This window comes from Symphodus melops, assembly GCF_947650265.1.
Source record: "Symphodus melops genome assembly, chromosome: 8".
NCBI classification, from domain to species: domain Eukaryota; kingdom Metazoa; phylum Chordata; class Actinopteri; order Labriformes; family Labridae; genus Symphodus; species Symphodus melops.
In genome coordinates, this window is record NC_136698.1 from 962,832 (window position 1) to 985,083 (window position 22,252).

General features: G+C 46.2%; 1 protein-coding gene and 1 long non-coding RNA gene across 2 annotated transcripts in view; both read right to left on the reverse strand.

Annotated features, from left to right (window-relative positions):
* The window catches only part of LOC306828650 (phosphatidylinositol 3-kinase regulatory subunit gamma-like), an 11,639-nt gene extending 10,509 nt beyond the window's left edge, over positions 1-1,130 (reverse strand). Inside the window, 1 exon segment of the mRNA XM_079351188.1 lies at positions 985-1,130. Within this exon segment, the coding sequence (XP_079207314.1) occupies positions 985-1,099 (115 nt within the window). The 5' untranslated portion in view covers positions 1,100-1,130.
* Positions 1-22,252, reverse strand: part of LOC306828685 — a 162,220-nt gene that overhangs the window by 13,673 nt on the left and 126,295 nt on the right. The window lies entirely within an intron of this gene.

Here is a 22,252-nt window from a genome sequence, read left to right on the forward strand (position 1 = left end):
CAGTCGGTCACCCAGGGGCGCAGAGACGTGTAGATGTGTGTCATCGAGGAGCTGTTATGATTATGAAACGCTCGCGACCTTTTTTCTACCCGGTTTGGTTCATTCTCCCGGTCCCTCTCTGCTCACTGTCCCGTCCCATCCCCCTCTCCTCCTCCTCCTCCTCCTGCTGTCGGCACCGGAGCTCCTGCCTGGAAACTATTTCAGACAGTGTGCCTCTATGTCAGGAGGAGTTGTGCCTCGTTAAACCGTGCAGGAGAGCGCGCACACTTAAGATGCAGATTCAGTTCAATCAGCTGCAAAAAAAAAAAAAAAAACTGCGTTGACGTTTTTTTTGGTTTGTGTTTTTTTTAGTCCATAATCATGCAGGATTCAAACGTCTGCCATCTTTGCCGTTCATGCATCAGACCTCATTCAAAGCAGATGGTGAGAGGAGGAATCCGGCTTCCTTTAACACAGCCTATGGGGCCATTGTCTCCTATATTACTGAGAATGCAGGGGGGGGGGAAACGAGCATAAAACGCTCAAACACGCATTTGTGCTGTAAAGAGAGCAACTGTGAGCTCGGAGGGAGGGAGTGTGGGGCATTTAGATGGTTGTCACTGGTGCCAGGAACTGTTATAATAACCAAACTAATCTCAAAATGTCGAAAAAAATTGGTTTCATTGCAGCTCGACTCCTCTGATTGCAAAGTGAAGGATTATGCAACGCTGCATGCAGAATTTAAGGTTTATGCAAAGTGGACTGCCAAAAATAAGAAAAGGGGGGCTGGGCTGGAGGGGGGGGGGGGGGGAATTATCACCAGAAATGAGCAGACACATAAGAAGAAATCCCGGGAGAAAGACGACCCACATATCGGTAAGCACCACCGGCGGGGTTTGAGCAACTTTCGCACCAATTTCTACCGTCACGAATCCAAACATAACACCCCCCCTTCCTCCTGCTTTCCAAAACCCTCCACGTCCGCGACCTCCTCGGCTCCCTTACCTGGAGGTTGGTCCATTTCCAGGTAGAAGATGAGCTCGGTGGAGTAGGGCATCATCGTCTCCCTCCAGTCTCCTTCCTCGCCGGGTTTCTCCGCCGTCCAAACTGTGTTGTACATTTTTGCTTTTTCGTGTACAATCTTGCTCCACAAAAAAATGCGCGACAAAAACAAACCGACGTATTTAAAAAAAAAAGAAAAAAAAAAAGGAGATTAGTTAAACTAGTCTATCTATCTATGTAAAGTGTGCAATCTGAATTCCTGCTTCAGACTGATATAAATACACGGACTGTGTACAGCAGGCTCCGGCTCCCTCCGACATCACTAATAGGCTCTTCATATGTGTACGTTATATGTATATATATACATATATATATATTTTTTTAAAGGAGGGATAGTAGATGCCAGCTCTACATGTCAGTCCCCTCTCCTTCTCCTCCGCCGGCTCGCCAGCTTCATTTTAAGAAGAGCGACTGACAAGAGGAGGCTGGCACAAGGAGACAAGGGCTGGGACAAACCATTCAGAGGGAAGAGGGGGGGGGGAGAGAAACTCCTCCGATCGTGACACATCAAAAATACACATCTATGTTTCTGAATTCAATATAAAATACCCTCTTTGAAATAAAAGGGATTTAACCTGTAGAGAAAAGTGTTCCTCACGTGCAGTTGGACTGTGTTTCTTTAAAAACAAGAAAAGCGAAGTCACCTCCCGATCCTCCTGTTTCTTTCCAGCGGCCCACCGCCTGTCGAGCCTCTGTGCGCAAGCGCAGAAGCTGCATTTCAAAGCCAATCGGGAAATTACTTCAGCCTCTGAAGACAAGTTACAAATTCTGTGGTTTTCCACTCAGATCCTCTCTCTCCCCCCCTCTCTCTCTCCCCCCCCCCCCCCTCTCTCTCTCTCTGTGTCACTAACTAAAGGCTGCTACTGCTTCTACTGTTTTGTATTTTTCCTACTGTCAACAAAGCCCAAACCAAACAAGAAATTAATCCTTACAACAAACACTGCCTCAGTTTTTTTTATTACCCTCGTGACATCGAGCTCGACTGTGTCCAAACTGCTTATTAAAACAGTCTTGTCAGTGCTGATCCTGGATGTACCTACTTTTAAATGTAAATACTGTGCGCCTCGTGTTGCACCTCAAGGAACACCTGCTTTAGTATCTCAGTCCCTTTATAATGTTTCTGTGGTGTGTTACAGTGTCCCTTATATCAGTGGTTCTCACCTGGTGTAGCCTCAGGACCCACCACCAACTTCTTCCTGACAAAGTCGTGACCAACATTTGTGATATTTAATGACACATTGTGCAGCGTTGTCCTCAGACGGTACAAACCGTGTGACGCAGGAACAACACAAATATTTCAAATTCATTTAAAGGCTTTGATACCTTTTTTTTGTTTTGTCCATGCACACATTGACAACCCACTGAAAACGGTCCTGCGACCCACTTTTCCATCCCGACCTGCCGGTTGAGAGCCACCGCCTTATATCATGCACCGTGTAACATTATCCGCCTGGTATTTACTGTGTAAGGCCTCCACACAAGCAGCTGATCACAAGGTCAGGTGTGCTTCCTCACTGTCCTTCGCTGAGTGGAGTTTAGTCTTTTATGTGGGACTAGAGATGAAAGTTAGCGACCCGTCTTTTCAGTTGACTAAATAAAGTCGTCATTGCATGGTGATTTGATGGAGACATCCTTTATGTTCAAACTCTTGGTGGAACAATGGTGGAAAACACAAATCAGGTGGGTTTCATGTCTCTGTTTGAAGTGGAAAGAATACGCAGCAGTGGTTCTCAACTGGTGGGTCGGGACCCAAAAGTGGGTTTTGGAGTTGTTTTTCAGTGGGTCTCGAAAGTTTGGAAGGAAAAATAAAAATAAAAATTAAAAATAAAAATTAAATTAAAAAATAAAATAAAATAAAATAAAATAAAATAAAATAAAATAAAATAAAAAAATTAAATAAATAAAAATAAAAAAAATAAATAAAAATAAAGTGTCAAATACTAAAAAAAAAAAGTTTGTTTAGTTTCATCTCTTCATTCTGTCACGTTTTGTATCGTCTGAGGTCCAAACTGCACCTTTTTTCATAACAAAAATCTCATTGGTTGAAAAATTCAGAAATGTGGGTTGTAATTCCTCAGTAAGGTGTCTGTGGTGGTCTTGATTTAGAATCCGGAGTCCGGCCAGCCTGAGACCGAGTAAAAAAGCTTTGGATTCTGAGAAGAGGCCGAGCACTACAACTGTGAGTCGGTGGCGGTTCCCGAGGATAGACGAGTAAAGAACCAAACAGCAGAGGAAGTGTACGCTCTCTAGCCTTCTTCTTCTTCTTTGGTTAGTTTCTCAGTTGGCATTATTTCACTCGAGTGGAGGAGAAGAATAGACTGCAGTGAGATCGCTACATTTACAGTAAATGATATGGAGGCTTAAACATGAGCTGAGGGATGATGTAGAGGTGCAGACATGTATTTAGGAAGCTTAGAATACAGGGATTACTGCACACACACACACACACACACACACACAAGATCACACACCTGCTAAAATGGATACTATGGATTTACAGGATGTTGGGTTTATATGTTTTTTAGGATTTTCAGATTCTTTATGTTTAGAGCTGCTGTGATCGAAACTTTAACGTGGATAGAAAAATAAACTGTGCAGACATTTACAGAAGCTTTCAGCTCATTGTTTTGGTTTTATTGCCCTTAGCTTTACTGTGTGTGCTCACTTTCACTGCTTTCAGGGTGTTTTTTTTGGCAGCTGCTGCAATGAAGAAGTCACAGTGCTCACTACCTCCTCACGACCACTGAGCTTTACACAAACGTCGCTTTAGAGCCAGTGAAGACAGTCCAACTCAAACCCTCGAAAAAAACAACGGGTAGACTTTTTACAAGCTAGCAAAGTAGAGAAGCTAATAATGAGCTTTAAGAGAAGAAGGGGGAAGAGATCACAGAGGAGAAAAACGTGTCTTTTGCAGCAACTTTCATTGATTCTTGGAATCGTGGTGATGTTTTAAACCTGCATTATTTCTGACGACCAGCAGGGGGCGACTCCACCGACTGAATAAAGGAGCCATGCGGTACAGAAGCAGATGTGCGATTACTTCTCAGCTGATCCTCTCTTTCGGCTCTTTGACTAGTTCCATGTCTTCTTCAATACAGCATGTTGGTTATTTATGGTCTCACTTAGTCAAATATGCTATTTCTGTCTCGCTAACTAAGCTAGCAGAAGCTGCTAACCTCGCTCTTGTCCTGGGCACCAACCTCTCCCACAAATATAAGCACTTGTAGCTCCAAAGAGCAAGAATGTATACGGGCACAATGCCAAGTTTAAGGCTCAACAAACCAATGACAGGCTGGTTTATCTGCATCAAATCTGCACGTCATAGGTCAGCGTAGCTCTGTAGCTATGCAGACGCTAGCGCAGCCGCAAGCTCTGTGATTGGGCTACATTTTCCTCTCCTGGCTGGCACCATGTAAAACATCGTCTACTGAGTGTTATCAGCACGGGATGATAAATGTGTTCTTTGTGTAATGAACCTTTGTGTGTTTTACGTACATCTTGTTCATCCCGTCTCCTCTCTCTCCTTCTTTGCAAAAATTAAAGTATAATGAGCTGCTGTAACTTCAACGTATTTATGGGGTTTCAGTCGCCATGGTTTCCTGAACACAAACAAGAAGAGAATGTGGCAGAACCAGAAGTAGTAGACACGCCAACGCGGCGTGGGTATAAACCAGGTTTAAGTCTATTCCTGCACCTGCTTTAAGACGGACGGGGATTTGTGCTGCTTCTGGTTTTGGTGTTTGTATATTTTTGGGTCACCTGTTTTTTTTAAATCCGTTCTAAAGATCCCTTTTTATTTTTGCATGTCAGGTTTGATTCTGCGGGTCTGGTTCTGGTCTTTATTTTTTTTTTGTTGTCTATTTTTAAAAATCATTCGCCGCAGCAGTTCTTGTGTAAAATGTAAAATTGGGATGACAGTCTTGCTTTAAGCTGATTAACTCTTTCCAAAAATGCTGGTCTAAACTATGAGCCTGTTAATCCCTCGCTCTGCTCTATTCCTGTGACCGGAGCAGAAAGTGGAGCACTTCAGATAAAAAAAAAAAAAAAGAACAATGGCCTCATCATCATCATCACCTGCCCCCTCTCGCTAAAGCACACAGTAGAGACCTAGACTGACCCGGACCCCCAGTCATACACATGGTAATCTCCTGTTTAACAGCCTAATATCAATACAATATCTTCAGATGGGGGCTGCTGCCACCAGTCATTACAGCTGCTCTGTCTCTCTGCCTGTCTGCTGGGTGTCCTACTTCAGGGAGCCACAATAAATGAAAGGTCTGCTCCCCAATCTGCCATCCATCCAGCCTGTCCTCCCTCTACATGCACCCTCCCACACATCCATCCATCCGACCGTCCTCACCCTAAACTCGTGTGTCTCGTCTGTCCATCACAGGAGACGAGGACGAGGAGGAGGAGGAGGAGGAGGAGGGCTCTCTTGCCTAAATAAAAAAAGAGGGGGTGCTGGGGGAATGTGAGTGAATGAAATCTAGTTAATGCAGCAGACACACACACACACGCACGCACATGACGGGCCAGTGTGTGTGGTTGTCTCACAGATGGCTCGTGCCGGACACACAGCCCAAAGCTCCTCTCTGTCAAGTGTGTCAAACAGGTTTAATTGCTGCTGCAGCTTTGTGTGTGTGTGCGTGTGTGTGTGTGTGTGTGTGTGTGTGTGCGGCTGGGCAGATGGATCCCTAACAATGACACAGGAACTGACTCTGCCCCTCGTCTTACCAAAGAGAAAGAGAGAGGAAGAAGGAGGGGCAGACGGAGGGAGGAGGAGGAGGAGGAGGAGGAGGAGGAGGAGGAGGAGGAGGATGGGAACAGCAGTTTTAATCTGCGCCGTCCCTCAGCACACAACTCCCCATTTAACCTCCAACAATACGGCCGAGTGGCATCAAGTGGCCTATTTGCATAGCTTATGCATAATCACATATGAAGAACAGTCACATGTGAATCGACCCCTCCCACGACTCTATGTCAGCCTTCGAATTCTAATCAAGTGTGCCCTGTTTCAATTTAAACGTGCAATTAGAAAAAAAACAGAAAATATCGAAATAAACTCAATTTTTTTTTGGCCAGACGGAGATGTTAGCAAAGTTGTGAGACCTTCTCTTTTGTCGAGCCGTTGTAAGCCGTACCTTTAAGAGAGAGACTTTTTATAATGATCTCTCCACAGCCAGCAGTGTCGTGGTTACAGTTACATGTAAGACTACTTCCTTTGTGCATACGAGCCAAATAGAGACAGAGCGGGGAGGGTCATCCCGTCACCATGCTATGAAAAAAATCAGAATATTGTCAGTCAGTCTGAGTGTGAATCAGAGGAGATTTAGAAGTGTGTATACTCATCAGGGTGGAGCGGTGTCTGCAGGTCTGTTTATGTTTATCTTTATTATTATTTATTTTCTTCATGGGGAGGTTGTATTTGTGAGTGTTATTATAATAGACTGATTATGTATTATTAGTATTATTTTTGCAATACACCTACAGTATTTGACTGTACATGGTCTGTCGACAAAACCCAATAAAAATAATTACATTTTAAAAAGTAGGTATACTGTGCACACCTGTGTGTACCTGGTGTCCCATCCTGTAAATTCACAGCACAGTGGGAGCTCCACATACACACACAGTCAGACATGCACACACACACACACACACTGCGCTGTTCTCCCTCGCTCGCTCCTGTAATGTCTCACTTCCTCTCGAATACGTCCCTGCATCATTCAGACTGAAGGCGATATGACGGCCGTCTGACCTGCTGCTCACAGATCATACACACTCCTGATCTGTCGGCTTTTTAGTTTGTAGTATTGATTCTTTGGTTCCTTTATTTTGAACAGGGCCAAGCTGTCAGGGCTCTGTGCTGAACACTCTGAATGCTAATCCTCACATACATGATGATAAACAAACATACATATCGACTGATGGCTCAAACAGAACCAGCATGTTGAGAGGTTCTCACATGAATAATTGAGCACGCAGGGAGGAGCCGTTGTTCACAAAGGAACTTCATGATGACGTTTCTGCACTTTAACCAAAATAAAAAAAATGGAAATGTAATTATCTTTTAGAATTTACTTTCTTTTTTTTTTTTTGCTGCAGCCAATTTCACCTCTACACACTTTTTGTGAAGAGGAGACAATCGGAAAAATGATCTGCATGTGTGTGTGTGTGTGTGTGTGTGTGTGTGAGAGACCAGGTGAGCCCAGGTGAGCTCCAGGGAATCAGGTGTTGAGTTTGCCATCTCTGTCGCCATGGAGACAAAGAAGGTCCAGTGAAGCGCTAACAATGTCTCTTTTAAGAGGCTTTACGCGCAGACAAAGGTGCTTTCTGGAAGCTCAGATGCCACCTACTGAGTTTAACACAAATCCATGCAAGCGTCACTTTAATTAAACCAAACGCATGACATGCTCTTTAACCTCCTTTAAATGATTTCTTAATAATAAAGCAGCCCCTTAGATACATATTTTTCGATTTATTTAGCAACGCTCTGTTCAGTCGAGTAGGATTCCTGCAGCTGCTTGTTTTGATTCTTGATATTTAAATTCATCCAGCACAGAGAGCTCTTTAACACAAATATCCCCCAATATCTGGGCTCATGCCGCTGATATCTTTCCGGGAAGTTTCCTCTCAATGGAGTTGCTGGATGTTTGGCCATGAAGCATTTGAACTGCCGGGCCCACCTGGTCGTCTATCAGGGTTTTGTCTGCCCTGCTTCGGTCTAGCTGATTATATTTGAGTCGTAAAGATAAAAAAAATAAAAATAAAAAAAGAAAGAGGAAGAAGGCAGACGCAGCTGATGTCTAAAAATGTCCCAGGAGTCTGAAGACTTCAGCTGCTGCTGCGAGTGTGTGTTTGTGTCCGTTATCTTTCACATAAGAAGGTCAAACACCACCTGTTCCCCCCCCCTCGCCGCCACGACCTACACCGTCGTGAGAACACGCCGTCGCTTTCTGAAGCAAAAAATCACAAGGACTGAAGCGCCTCTCATTGGAGGGTTTGGCAGTTTGTGAAAGGAGATAGACGCTACAAGGAGGGCGACACGAGGTGACACAGCTGAACGGAGCTAACGTGACCCTCCAGCACCTGGAGACCGCCGGCTTATCGGTGCGAGTGAGAGCGCCGCAGAACAAGCGATCCTGAGGGAGCTTATCTAAAACACAATATGGACCTTTAAATATCGTGAATCTGTGATTTAAGTTCTGAGACTGTCTTACAGAAAAGTGTCGGGATGTTTCAGTGACATGAAAAGCTTTTTTTTAAAGGTTGTGGTTTCAAAAGTATTTGGCAGGATTTTTACCGAAACATAAAAAAGGCGTTTGACCCGTGTGGATCTGGGTCGTTGCAAACGGAGCGGTTACTGTTTCACCTTTAAATGATGGAATGAAAAAAAGGAGAAGCGGCGGCGGTATAAAAACTGACATCGCAAATATCAGACAGAGAACTTTAAGAACAGCTCGACCAACCATGACGCAGCATTTAGCTTAGCTTTTTGTCATGTCTCCATGTGTAGCCGATGTTAGCTTGTAGCCTGATGAAGGTTTTTCATTTCCTGATTATGTTGCGTTTCAGACCGTCGTCCTGTTCCCGCCCTGCGTGTAAGCCCCGCCCTCACCTGTGTCTCACTGTTCCCTGATTGTCTGCGTATTTCATCCCAGTGTGTCTTCTTGCCTCTCTGCTTCCACGTGTACTGAACCTCCGATTGAATCCAGAACCGTCTGCATCCGTTCCAGGAACACGAGCGGAGGGATGAATTCCCCGTATTTGACCGAAGATCGTTAAAACTCTTTCTTTTGTTCCCAGTTTTTGAATATTATCCTTCTTGTCAGTTCCAAAACGTTAAGCTAATGCGATATGAAATCCCTTAGGAGCGTGTCAGCCTCATGAAGAAGGCAATAGCTGATGTTTGAACAGATACCGGTGATCGTGTACTTTTCCTACTTGACTTAAAGAAATTGAGTTTTCCAGCTACAGCTTGTGTTCACAAATGGGCATATGTGCAGTTTCTCCGGCTTGTGTTTTATACATTTAATTGGTCCCCTGAGTGGGCACGTGCGACTCTGTGTGTGTGTGTGTGTGTGTGTGTGTGTGTGTGTGTGTGTGTGTGTGTGTGTGTGTGTGTGTGTGTGTGTGTGTGTGTGCTGTAATAAAGCAGTGATTCAGAAAGACACACAATAGCACTGTGTGTCTCTGTGACTCGTTCCCTGGTGTCAGGGAGTCACTACTGTACGATCTATCAGCCTCGGAGCGTGATGCGCCTCAACCTGCTTTCCTTCCTTTAAAAGGGAAAAAAGGCCCGCTGATTGAGCTCTGGCTGTCATGGGAGGAACAGAATCAGTAGACTGAGAGAAGGATGGATGGATGGAGGGAGGGGAAGGAGGAGGAGGAGGAGGAGGAGGAGGAGGCATCCTAATCTGCCCGAGACCAAAGCAAACGATGCAGGAGAGACAGAAGGAGGACTGCCGAGGAGGAAGACAGAGTTCCTTTTTGTCCTGAAGTTTCGCTCGGGACATGTTTGTCTCATAAATATCAGAGCGTGTGTGTATGTGTGTGTGTGTGTGTGTGTGTGTGTGGTGATATTTGACTGCACAGTGCTGATGAGGCCGCTCACTGCCTGCTCTATTTCTGTGCTTATTATCCATGGCCCTCGGCACTTTTCATATTTTGTCTGCCGCTGTAATAACTAGAGTGGAAAGTACAATTCAACTGTAGACACGAATAGGCTGTTAAACATGGGCAGCGGTGGAGTGGGGTCGACACACATACGGGGAGCGGTTGCGTAATGTGGCGCGGCACTTTTGCATATATTATGGATAAGTGTTTCTTTTTTTGGGGGGGAGGCTGCAGGGACGCACACGACGAGTCATCCGCTCACCGTTATCTCTTAAATGCACGCCGTGACTGAGCAGTCACCTTTCTTCTTCTTCTTCTTCTTCCTCCTCCGGTGTTCTGCTGCAGGAAATATGGCATCATCACTCTGAAGTCGTGTCCACTCTGCAGAGACGCCATGTTTGTTGACTCGAGCACGTTTGTCCCAAATAAAGCAGACAAAACCTCAGCTGAGCTGACGTGTCGGAGCAGGAGGTGTAAGCCCCGCCTTAAGCTCCGCCTCTTCATCTCTCTCAAGAATGATTTTAAAGTTTAGTTCAAAAACGCCTTCAAGAAACCGATGGGTCACTGAGACTACGTCCATGTTTTTATTCAGTCTATAGTTTGGAACAGGACAAAAATGAACGAAGGAGGAAGGAAAAGAGGAAGAGGAGGAAGAGGAGGGTTTAAAAGATGTTTACCGAAGGCACCACAGAAGAAGAACTGAAGAAGAAGAGGCTCTGAACTACGAGCATATTCCAGAGTATGGGGGTCCTCTGAGAAATGGAAACGAAAGCCAGACATACTTTATGCAATTATCACGAGCAGACAGTCAGAGATAAAGGATCACGTGACGCTGTTTCACATCTCAGACGCCGTGTACTCGATGTACCAGCACGCCGATATCACAGAAAGGTTTCAGGTCTGCAGCCTCCTCTGGGCTTTCCGATCTGATGGCAGCCTTAATTGGAAAAAACTGTTCCTGAAGAAGCATTATGGTTATAAATTCATGCATAGTAACACTTAAATCAGCTGCTTTACAGTAGACCGTGACTGCAGGCCGCACAGACACAGACACAGGCTTCTCAGCGGGGCGCTCTGAATATTTAATGTGAATCCTTTTAGTTACTTTCAGACTTTACTTCTGCCTGTCTGCCTGCAGTGAGAGACAGCCGGAGATGGCACAGGTGGAGCAGTTTTACCGCTTCGATTGTGTGAGGCCGGATCAGTCGAAGCCTGGAGAAAGGGATTGAACACACGGTGAATCGTAACGAGCCGGCTGGTTGGCTGGACGGAGGATAAACGGGAAGAGAAAGAGGAGAGCTCCTCATTGAATTAGCTGAGCTGGAAAGTTTAGAGACGGCGAAGATAATCGGGGAGCTGGAGCCGGAGCTGGAGCGCACATGACTCGTGGCCGGCTCAAAGCTCACTAAGACCAAAGCAGCCGATGTAAGTCTGATGTGCAGGATCCACCGGAGGCAGCGACGCATCAAAAGACCTGATCAAACCAGCCGCTGTGATGTGAAGCACAGAGTCGTGTCTGGTGCACCATGTTTGAGCTCAGGAGAAATCTCCACAGCGGGGGTCCTCACTACTTCTTTGTTCTGGTGGTGCAACTCAGCCGGGAATGTTTTTTTTTTTTTTTCTCAACTGGGAACTGCATAAATGTCTCTGAATCAATTTTTCCGCAGAACAAGCGAAGAGTGAACTCAGCACTCATGCAGAGGGTCAAACGAGGACACACAGAGAGAGAGAGAGAGAGACAGCTGATTTGATAAAACGTCATCTTGTGATCATGAGAAAATGACTCTTAGTCGTCTCAAACACAGAGTCTTCTCTCTTCTCGTTGAGCTTATTGAGTTGATGGTTGCACACCAGAAAGCTAAATAAATAAATAAACAAGTTACAGGAAGGCTCCCGACCTTTCTGTTCCAGGCTGAGATTCTCTTATGAAACCAGTGTCACCTGTTACATCACTCAGAGAAAGGGATCGCTGCTCTGCTGCTGATTAAGCTGGCACTCTGTTTGCTGATTGGCTTAAACCCGATGATTGTGATCAGAGGCGTTGGTGGCCTCGCGGATAGTTCAAGCCTTTCCATGTAAGGAGCTTCTGATCCGACCTGCAGCTCCTCGCTCTCCGTCCTGTCTTCAGTAAAGGCACGTCGGATCAGAACACCAGAAGCCCTGTGGACTCGCTCACTCACAGGAGAGCGGTCGAACTCAGGGACCTTCATCGATCTGGATCTGATCAGAATGAAGTCTGTCTCAGTCTGGATCTCTTCTGTAAATGTTGTCTGACTCCAGAACTTTCTCAGCCTGTCAGGGAACAACGCCAAACGTCATCTCATCAAGCTAACGACAGGCTGAGAGCTGAGGCGGGTTTTAAGCCTCCTGACAAACCGCTACACGGCGCCCACCTGTCAATCAGCTCAGCCACACGCCTTATTGTGAATAACTCTGATCCTTCATCCAATCAAAACTGCTGAGTCATGAAAACATTCCCCGTACAGTGTGTGTGGATGGAGACATGAGCTAATCACACCTATTTGGTTTTTTGAAGCAGGCTGTAAACATGTTCATGTCTGCTGTAAAAACAGGCTGTTTGAATGGGTGTGTATGTGACTTCCTGTGCTGCTGCAGCCAGCCTCTAGTGGACACTCCAGGTACTGCAGGATGTTACACTTTGAAGAAGCAGACACCAGCGGTCGCTGCTTGATCCAAACCTGTTTTTAAACCTGTGAATCATTTACTTTATAAAAAGGTAAAGAAAGCAACGGCATGTTTGAAAATACCCAAAATGACTCTTTATCATGGACTAAAAAAAAAACCTGACTGAGAGTGAGGGGAAAAGTTGGAAAGTCAAATTTGCTCAGAAAATCCGATTTTAACGCATATTTGTTATTCTCTAAAATAAATAAAAAAAAGAAACAGTGAAAGATCCACCTGTGAGATAATTATAGAACCAGATTGCGTGAAGGCAGGATTAAAAACGACAAATGAAAGCGGACAGGGTGAATCACAGTGAGTGAGAGCTGAGGATTATTCCCCTCTGGAGTCGAACTCGTGTGTGTGCTGTTTCCCCTCTTCTCGATGCGAGGAGGACTAAAATAAGATTCCTACTGTTGCAGTGAAATGGGTTTTTGCTGTCGCAGTCAAAAATAGGAACGACGGCTTGCCTCTCAACCTGCTCTGTTTATGGCTGCAGTGGACGGTCAGCGAGTTAAAGAGGAGGGCAGGGGATAGATGACACACACACACACACACACACACCTGAACTGAACCCAAATCTCTGCACTCCTCCTCTGCTCTCTCTTTTACAGCATTGCAATATCACGCTGGCACACAAGGCTGAGGCTCTCCACGAGCATCTGTGTCTTTTTCCTTTTCGCTGTGCACGCCGGCGAGTGTTCGTCTGTCGATCTGGCTCTGCGTTTTGATTGGTTTAGGATGAGCGGACAGACAGACAGACAGACACACCGGCAGACAGAAGCGAACGATACAAAAATCATCTCTCTCCTTCTTCTCGGCAGGCGGGGAGACAAAGCCTTCAGACGAGAGCTGACTCGGTTGCGGATGATGTCATCCTGCAATGTGAGCGTCCCTCTGAGTCCTGATCCCATGATGCAACACTCTGGTGACACTGTGAAACAGGTTGCTGCTGCAGGCTGCATCCAAAACTGCTGAGCCGCCTCGATGCCTCCTGTTTCCTCTCTCTCTTTCTCTCCCTCTTGTTTCTGTTTCATGTTCTTATTTCTTCCCTCTGATACCTCCTCTCTGCTTCGCCCCTCCATTCCTCTGCCCTAAATAAAGTATTCCCTTATCTCTCCCTCTCTCTAATTCTTTCCATCTCTTTCCCTTTGCCCTACATTTCCATTCTTTCAGTTATTCACTTGATCAGATCCCCCCTCCAGCACCATCCTTCCTCCTCCTCCTCCTCCTCTCCTCCTTTTCTATATTTGCTCTCTTCCCACACAGACCCCCCCCCCTCCTTTCCTCACCCTCTTTTTCTCCCCCCCTCTCCTTTTCTCTCTCTCTCCGCTGGTTGTCAAGGCAGCAGGGCACCATGGCTCAGCATTATTCATGCAGCAGCACAGTCAGCCGGCCGCTCAGGCAGACAGACAGACAGTCAGACAGACAGACAGGCAGTCTGACGGGCAGGGAGCCAAGTAGGCAGGCTGCAAGGCCGTCAACCGGTCCAGCAGAGTCAGAGCGACCGGCTTTAGGAAAACATTTAACTCCTTCCTCCCTCTGTCCTCAAGGAATCTTTCATCCTGAAACATGGATCTTATTTTGAGAGTTTTCTTCATCATCCGGTTTATTGACAAAATGAAGGGTCAGTTTTTTGGGTTAATTGCTCTGCTCTTGTCCAACAGTTAATCTACACAGCGAGCAGCTAAGAGAAGAGCTTCATGGCTAAATCTGTCTTTGAATCACATTAATGTCAACTCATGCCTGCTACCAACTATAGGACCCATTTCAGTCCCAGGCTGCGTGTTTGGGATCAGGTATATTCTCAGGTACAAATGCTGAAAAAGCACTTCATTCGCACTGCATGGAAAGAGCTTAAAACATGCAAATGAATGCACATTTGCTTCAGAGCTTCGGGTGTGTGCGCCTGTGTGTGTGTGTGCGTCTACTTTCCTATTCATTCCTTTGAGGCCTTGTTTCATCAACAGCGAGCGAACAATGATCAAGCTCTGAGAGAGAGAGAGACAGCAGCACTGAGGCAGAGCAGCTCAGGACGAGATTACAGCAGAGAACAAACGCTCCTTATCTGATTTCTAATACAGTACACCGTTCACGAGGACGACCTCCCAGCTCCCCTACATGCTCCACCCACACCTCTCATTCTGCACCCGCTTATATTATAATGCAGGACAACTTGTTTCAGCAAAGACAGAGCTCAGTTTGCAGCCTGTTTAACTCTTTGCAGCAGTCTAAACAATATGAGAGAGCAAGTCAACATGTGGTTCAAAGGACTGCAGCTTTACGTGGTTTAATAACATCTACCAACATGGAAGACTAATGTTTGTCAGATCAGGAGGCTCTAAATTCAGGGCTTTATTTGACTTACAACTAAAGTGGTTAAGCTGATTGAATCCAATGTGGAAGTGTCAAAACCTGCAGTTCCTCCAGTGTCCACAAGAGTCTGTCTCCTGCAGTGAGTCAGTCTCCATAGAGCTCTATGTTAAAATGTCCAACTTTACAGCTGCAGTTCCTCCAGTGTCCACGAGAGTCTGTCTCCTGCAGTGAGTCGGTCTCCATAGAGCTCTATGTTAAAATGTCCAACTTTACAGCTGCAGTTCCTCCAGTGTCCACTAGAGTCTGTCTCCTGCAGTGAGTCAGTCTCCATAGAGCTCTATGTTCAAATGTCCAACTTTACAGCTGCAGTTCCCCCAGTGTCCACTAGAGTCTGTCTCCTGCAGTGAGTCAGTCTCCATAGAGCTCTATGTTAAAATGTCCAACTTTACAACTGCAGTTCCTCCAGTGTCCACTAGAGTCTGTCTCCTGCAGTGAGTCAGTCTCCATAGAGCTCTATGTTCAAATGTCCAACTTTACAGCTGCAGTTCCTCCAGTGTCCACTAGAGTCTGTCTCCTGCAGTGAGTCAGTCTCCATAGAGCTCTATGTTCAAATGTCCAACTTTACAGCTGCAGTTCCTCCAGTGTCCACTAGAGTCTGTCTCCTGCAGTGAGTCAGTCTCCATAGAGCTCTATGGAAGGCACCATCAGCTCCAGAGCGCGTGACGTGGGCAGAACGTGAAGCACACGGATCCTGTAGAAACAGCTGGGTACGTAAGCTAGCTTTTTTCCTTCGCTACACTCCTGAGCTTTTTTAACTCCAGTCAGCTAGCACAACAAATACAATCTCAATCTGTGGTACAACATTGTAAACTTTGATACAACCGCACGACCACATCAAGCTCCACCACAAGTATAAATATGGTCACTACTGGCCCCAACATACAAGCTAACACATGTAAGAAGGTCTCATTTCAGTAAGCCAATGCTGGGACAAATGGATTTGAACTCTAGCATTGGTGAGATAATGCTCCCTGACCTTCACAGGGAATAACTCCCCCAACTTACAACCAAACGTCTGAGCACAATCCGAGTAAATCCGCCTTATTGTGCTCCACGGCCGAGCAGAGAAACACAGGAAACTGTTGGTGACCCAGTTTAGAGCAGGAGCAGCACAGACTCTTACAATGCACACAGAGAGGAGAGTGTGCAGGCTGGGGGTGTAAAAGCAAAACAGTGGGTCATTTGAACGGACAGTGAGAGAGGCAGCAGCAACCCCCCTGGAGCGTTTAAAGGGTGTGTGTGTGTGTGTGTGTGTGTGTGTGTGTGTGTGTCCGAGGGAAATCTGTGGCAGGTGTACAAACAGATTCACCATGAGAGCCAAAAGGGACAGACAGAGGCCTTGTTTGTCACCCTCACACACTCCCTGCTGTTGGGACAAAGGTGGAGGGTCACTGAGCATGCAGGGCGCCATGGCAACCACACAAACACACAGTTTTACAGTATATAACCCCCCGACCCCCGCAGCTTACACTCAACTAAATGAAACACGTCGCGGGCGAGCCGAGCTGACTGACGCCGCCTGACATGAGAGGGATTCCAAAACCCCCCGGGGCGGAAACGGAGGATTTGCTCCTGGCAGAGGGCGACTGTTTAAAAAAAAAAAAAAAAAAAACCCCCCGAAGAAGAGCATGTTGGGTGAACATGATGGTCTGAAGTTGCATAAACAGCGTGCTGTAACCACACCAGCGGGTCTGGAGCTGCTGAGCTGTGGGTGTTTGAGATGAAGAGCAGACACCTCTGAGTGTGGGCAACAACCGAGCTTCTACCCAGAATGCACTGCAGGAGGTGATGTGATCTGTGAAGCAGAGGAGCCTCGTATCACCCCTGCGTCCCGATTCCACATTTACAGATTGTTTACAGGATTTTTCTTGAAGACGTCTCTCTTTGCCAAGACAAGTTGATTCATTTGCTTTTATTTACAGAGGACTTCGAGGAGTCAAACACTGGGATGTCTGTTTAGTCGACGCCTGCAGCTCCGTCTCCATCACGTAACAAGTCAGGTGTTGAAACTGAAAAGCTCCAGCTTGTTTGGCCTGGTTTTCTATCAGCTCCCCCGCGTGAGCGCTGCACACTCTGGACCATGTTTTAACAGATTTTAGGTCAAAAAGTTTTGGAATAGCTCCACTAAGCCAGTAGAGAACCAGGCAGCCTGTAATGGCTGCAACATAATCCTTCAGTCCAACGGAAGTGCAAAGTTAAATCACTGTTTTTGTAAAGGGAGTCTGCTGGAAGCAAGGTTGTTGCTGCTGTCTAAAAGAACAAGCTAATGCAAGTCAGGTGTTTGAAAGGTGGTTTGTTAAACTGGAACGATGACAAACATCATATATTCAATCCAATACAAATGAATGGGAGTCTCCTGGTCAGGATTTGGGACTGTTAAAGGTCATGAGTGTGCTGCAGCGCTCCTCAGTGTTAGCACAGTACAGGCTGCCCCGTGTGCTCTCCGACCCTGCGAAGAGTTAACTGCAGCATGCCAAACAGAGGGTGAAGAGAATGTCTAACTGAGCATCTGAACATCGCGGTGACAGCAAAAGGCCGAGATAAAACAGCAGCAGGCCCCGCCGTCCCTCCTCTTCCACCACCGGACGCCCAGAGTGGAGAAACTAAATCCCCCACCCCCACCCCTCCCGGCTCCCGCTGCGCCGATCGGAGGCGCTAGGTTTCAATGAAACCTTGCTTGATCTGAGGTTTTGATTTTCTCACCTCATTAGTCATCAAATGTCACAAGGGCCCTTTGGTGGAGCGAAACAGTCGCAACATGAGCGGCTGAATGCAAACTATGACTGACCTGAGATGACTTTTCGCCTGACATGAAAAGGACCTTTGGTGTCAGGCGCTTGAACTGAGGCTGCTTGTTCAGGTCAGGAGATCCAGGATGAACCATACGTGTGAGCAGAGTGTGATCAGCTTGTGATGCACTGCATATTAGATTAGAGATAAGGTGGGCGGGCTGCAGAGGGGGGGGGGATTGCTTAGCAACTGGGGAATAGCTAAGAGGCACAATACCTTCCTTTTTTATCCATTTCTTCACCTCAAATCCCCTTTTCTCCCTGAGTCTGCATGACAGCTTCAGAAAATCTTCAGAGGCGAAGAAAAATACACAAATGCATGCAGCAACAGTGTGAAGACGTGAGAGAAGCTCAAACAGGCTGCAGAAAGAAAAAAAAAACCCTCATTTAATCAAAGACGGTGCACAAGCTAGCCAAACAGCAGCTCAAAGAAACACAGCAGGGAGTCTCCACGTGACTTAACTCTTTATAAAATTACATTTTTACTCATTTTGTGAAAGGCTGCTCGAGCAGATTTAGCACAGGAACCCATGAGAGCGAAGTGGGAATAATTAAAAGCCCCGCTCACGCAAAGGGTTTCAGCTACATAAGCCGTTTTCACATCGGCACTCCTTAGAATTTCAAGAGTATTTCGGGGAGGACCGCACGTCTCACAGTGGGAGACAATCCCTGAGTCTCCTGAGGCGAGACACGTTTGCATTCACACATGCAGCTCACTTCGAAAAAAAGTTTTTCAGGAGTTTTGTAAAAGTGTGCAAGCACTAGGAGTGACTGCTAAAGCTGCTTCTGCAGGATCATGCTTCTGAGGCGGCAGCAGCTCAGGAGGCTGTCGTCTCCGAACCTGAAGGTCAGGGCTTCGATCTCCAGCTCCTGAAGCAACATGCTGTGTCAAATAGCTTTAAGAGGTCAGAGGTCAAGAAAAGAAATACACAAGCTCAAGTCTGTTAAGCATTAAAAAAAAAGAGTAATAGCTGCACCTGAACAGTCTTCTTTAAACCTTCTTTATGTGGACGACGAGCATTTGGTCCAAAGTGAGAAGACCTTTGAGCTCAGATACAAACACTGTTTTCAAAGGTCAAGAAGGAGATTAGTGCATACAAATTAAAGGAGGAGAAGGATAAGATGAGAAATGTCTGCAGAGGATTTCATCTCTGGCAGCATCATTTGATCAAACCAGACAGTCAGAGAAAAAAGCAATCATCGATGTAATTACATCTGCAAATGGGGGAGGGAGATTTGCTTTCAAGTAAAAAGTTATCCGCTATCCTTAAACGATCTCACTGTACCAAACTGTTTCACCAGAAAACCTTCAAATGTGGGTTCATAATATAACCCCATCACGAGAAGTGTCCTCGCTCCTCTTCATCATGTGTGTGAAGTGTGTTGTTGTAAATCCACTCTGATCCTGTATTTGATCATGTCTATAAACCCCTCTATTTCAGCCCTGCTCAGAACAGGCTGTTTCTGTGTCTGTAGCTTTAAATATGTAAATGAGCTGTGTCTGACCACGCCCCCTCTCTGGAAGGGCTCGGGTGTACTCGCTGCTTTCTGGCTCCATGTCCTATTGTTTACGGTGAGAAGGCAGACTCAGAGGGCAGAACAAACACCTAGCTGTGGGAGTGTCACCCACCTGGGGGAGGGGCTACTGCCCTTTGTGATGTCATGAAGGGAACATCTGTTTCTGAAACTCTCTGAAAGTGCAGCAGGCACTAGACGGAGAGGATGGACTTCTCTCATCATGGGGGGGGTTTGTAGACAGACTAGAGACACATGTTGGTGTGTAAAGTGTATTTTGCATCATATGTGACCTTTCAGATTTCCCCTCATTAACCCCGTGTTTCAAAATGCAGACGAATGACACTGCAGGAAACTTAATCTTAGCAGGTGTATTCGTCGAACTTGTAGTCAGTGATCTCTCATTTATTTAAAAAAAAAAAAAAACAGCATCGTGCATCCTGGACTGACCAACGTTAGCCTTCCTTTGCAGTATGGGAGCCTTCGACACTTTTAAAAACGCTGCTGCATGTTCATAAAAACAGCTGGAAGAAAAGTCAATGTTATGCTCAAACGTCCCAGACGCACGGGTAGAGCCCTTTAATGTTTTTGAAGACATGAAATATTAACGGTGAGGACTGAGCAGATGAGGCAGTCGTGGCCCTGTGAGCCCGCCTGCTGCTGCCCGCGCTCTGCTTGTTACATTTATCTTTTTTAATTTGCGCTCAGGATTTGTGGATGTCACTGTCAGGCCCACGTCGCGGCTATAATTATTCAGCAGACAACATGTGGGTGACAGCGTGGCCTAGTTCTGGAGTCAAGTCCGCCGTCCGCCTGGTGCTGCACGTACAGTGCAGACAAAGGAGGAAGACGAGACGCATGAAAAGAGAGACAGAATGTATGTCAGAGAGGAGGAGGAGGAGGGGGGGGGGAGGAAGAGGAAGGACAGAGTGTGAAACAAAGAGCAGGAACTTCTTAAGAAACTGCTCCTCATTTCTGATATGATATCTGCTTCATCTCCGCCTCAGCCTCTCAGCCTGATTGGTTTGAGGGGGGGGGTGGACAGTGACTGACCGGGGCTAAAGTAACAGCTGGCCAATGGTAAAGAGGGATGAAGTGTTAACCCCGTGTCACCTCTGATACACACACTGAAGCTGCTTTCACACGTTTCATTTAAAGGCGGAGGACAGCAGGAAATAAGGTCACTGAAACCAGGCGTGTGTCCGTCCATTTCTTTTATACCAACAAAGACAAACACGCTTTATTGTGTATAATTTGAATCATCGGCCTGTCTGGGTGTGAGATAGACACTGAACAGATCCTCCCTCCTGGAGTGTGTGTTCGTGTTTAGTCCACAAAGCGTGCGTGACTTTGGAGCTGCAGAAAAAAAAATGCAACACTGCTTCACAAAACGTCCACGTGTTGCATCCTCGAGGATTCATCGAGGACAGAAGAAGTGAGACGTCATGTTTAACATCAAACCGCTTCTGCTCCAAATGCAGCCAAAACAACGTCTGCATTCCTCCACAGCTGGTTGATTCACTTTCAATACATATCTAAGAAACTTTTGCAGGCATTAGTTTGTCCAGTCAGAGACAGAACATCTGTTTGATGTGCTATGTATGTGCTATTTTTATGTAATATCTATTTTATGTGCTATTTTCAAATAATTGTTCTCAAATTAATTTAGCATCGACTTGAAAACACAAACACACGTAAAACAAATGTTTTAATACTTGGAAACAAATTCAGGGGTGAAGGGGTTAAATATTGATTGTTTGGGGTGTTGCAGAGAAAGGACAGTGTAAAGAGTCAGACAGTTGACAAGTAGCCACAGGTCGGAGTCGAAGCTGTGCGACCCGCTCTGGAGGATTTGAAGCTCTGTGAACACTAACTCACACTCAACACTGGATCTGACTGACATTAGTGGCCTCATCATTCCTCAGCTTCCTGCAGAGGGACGCACAAACCTCTCATGGTCAGTTTGAATGTGATATATGGGCTCGCTCTCGTCATGTCTGAGTCTTGGTCTTGATCTCTAAAGCGGTCACCAAGCAGTCCGGTCTGGTTCAGGTATGATGTTACGTTTCGAGATTAAACAAATCCAAAATTCAGTGCAGAAAGAGATAAGAGACAAACTCTCCTCCCAAAGGTCTTCCAGAGACGAAGTGAGGAGACACTTAAAACCTCATCAGCGTTAAACAGCGAGCCAGTCTGCTGTCATGACTCCAGCTCAAGCGTGTTTGTAAATGTCACATTCATTCACTTACACTTTTAGACTAACATTAAAGTGAACTGAGTTTACACGTGGAGTCCCTGAGCTGTCAGGAAGTCTCCTGTAACTCTGCTGTCCTGAGCTGAACCGCCATGGAAACCCCATTGGACCTGTTGTCCTGTCATCGAGGAGCCCGTGTCACGGCTCGAACGCTGCTCTGTTAACTTTTATGGAAGTCTTATGTAAGCGCTCGCCCTGCTCGAGAGGACCGGCACATTTGGCCATTAGCTGAACCGTCCATTAACAGCTTTCAGAGCCGCCTGTTTTTCCTACATCGACTTCAAGTTTTCAGAGTTTATTTGAGATGAAACATGACGCGGGATAAAACACAGACACACTCCTCGAGCATTCAGGAAACACGTCCGAGCGCCCGTGGTTGTGTCATGTTGTGGTTTAGGTGTCGATAGCAGCAGCTGAAGTTGAGCTGTGTTTTTGGGATAACAACACTTGTGTTGTGTAACCTTGAATCTCCTCAGTCAGTGTTGATGGAGAGCATCATTAAAGAGCTCGATGCAGAGTCACCACAGAGACACTGCGTGCTGCTTTCAGGCACAGACGTGACGTCGTGGACGTGCAGGACGCCGTTTGATCATCGCTGTGTCTCTTTCTATTGTTTCCATCTTCACTTTTAGCGTGCAGAGTGTGTGTGTGTGTGTGTGTGTGTGTGTGATGCTCAATGTGCTGCTGCAGCTTCTCTATGGACAGATTGTGTAATAAGCTTAGAGAGGTCATCTGTAACATGTATTAATCAGGCTTTACATAGAGTGTGCGTGTGTGTGTGTGTAGCACAGTCACTCCCTTATACAGCAGTTGCATGGGGCACAACACACTCCAACACACACACCAAGGCTTCCAGTTGAAGTTTTCGGTTACTTTAAATGTTTACCAAGTTGCAGAGCTGCTCCAGTAGATCGCCTCGGCCGGCACGTGTGAAACAAAAGCTGTGCTCACAAATCCAGTCTGGAGAATTTCTGCAAAA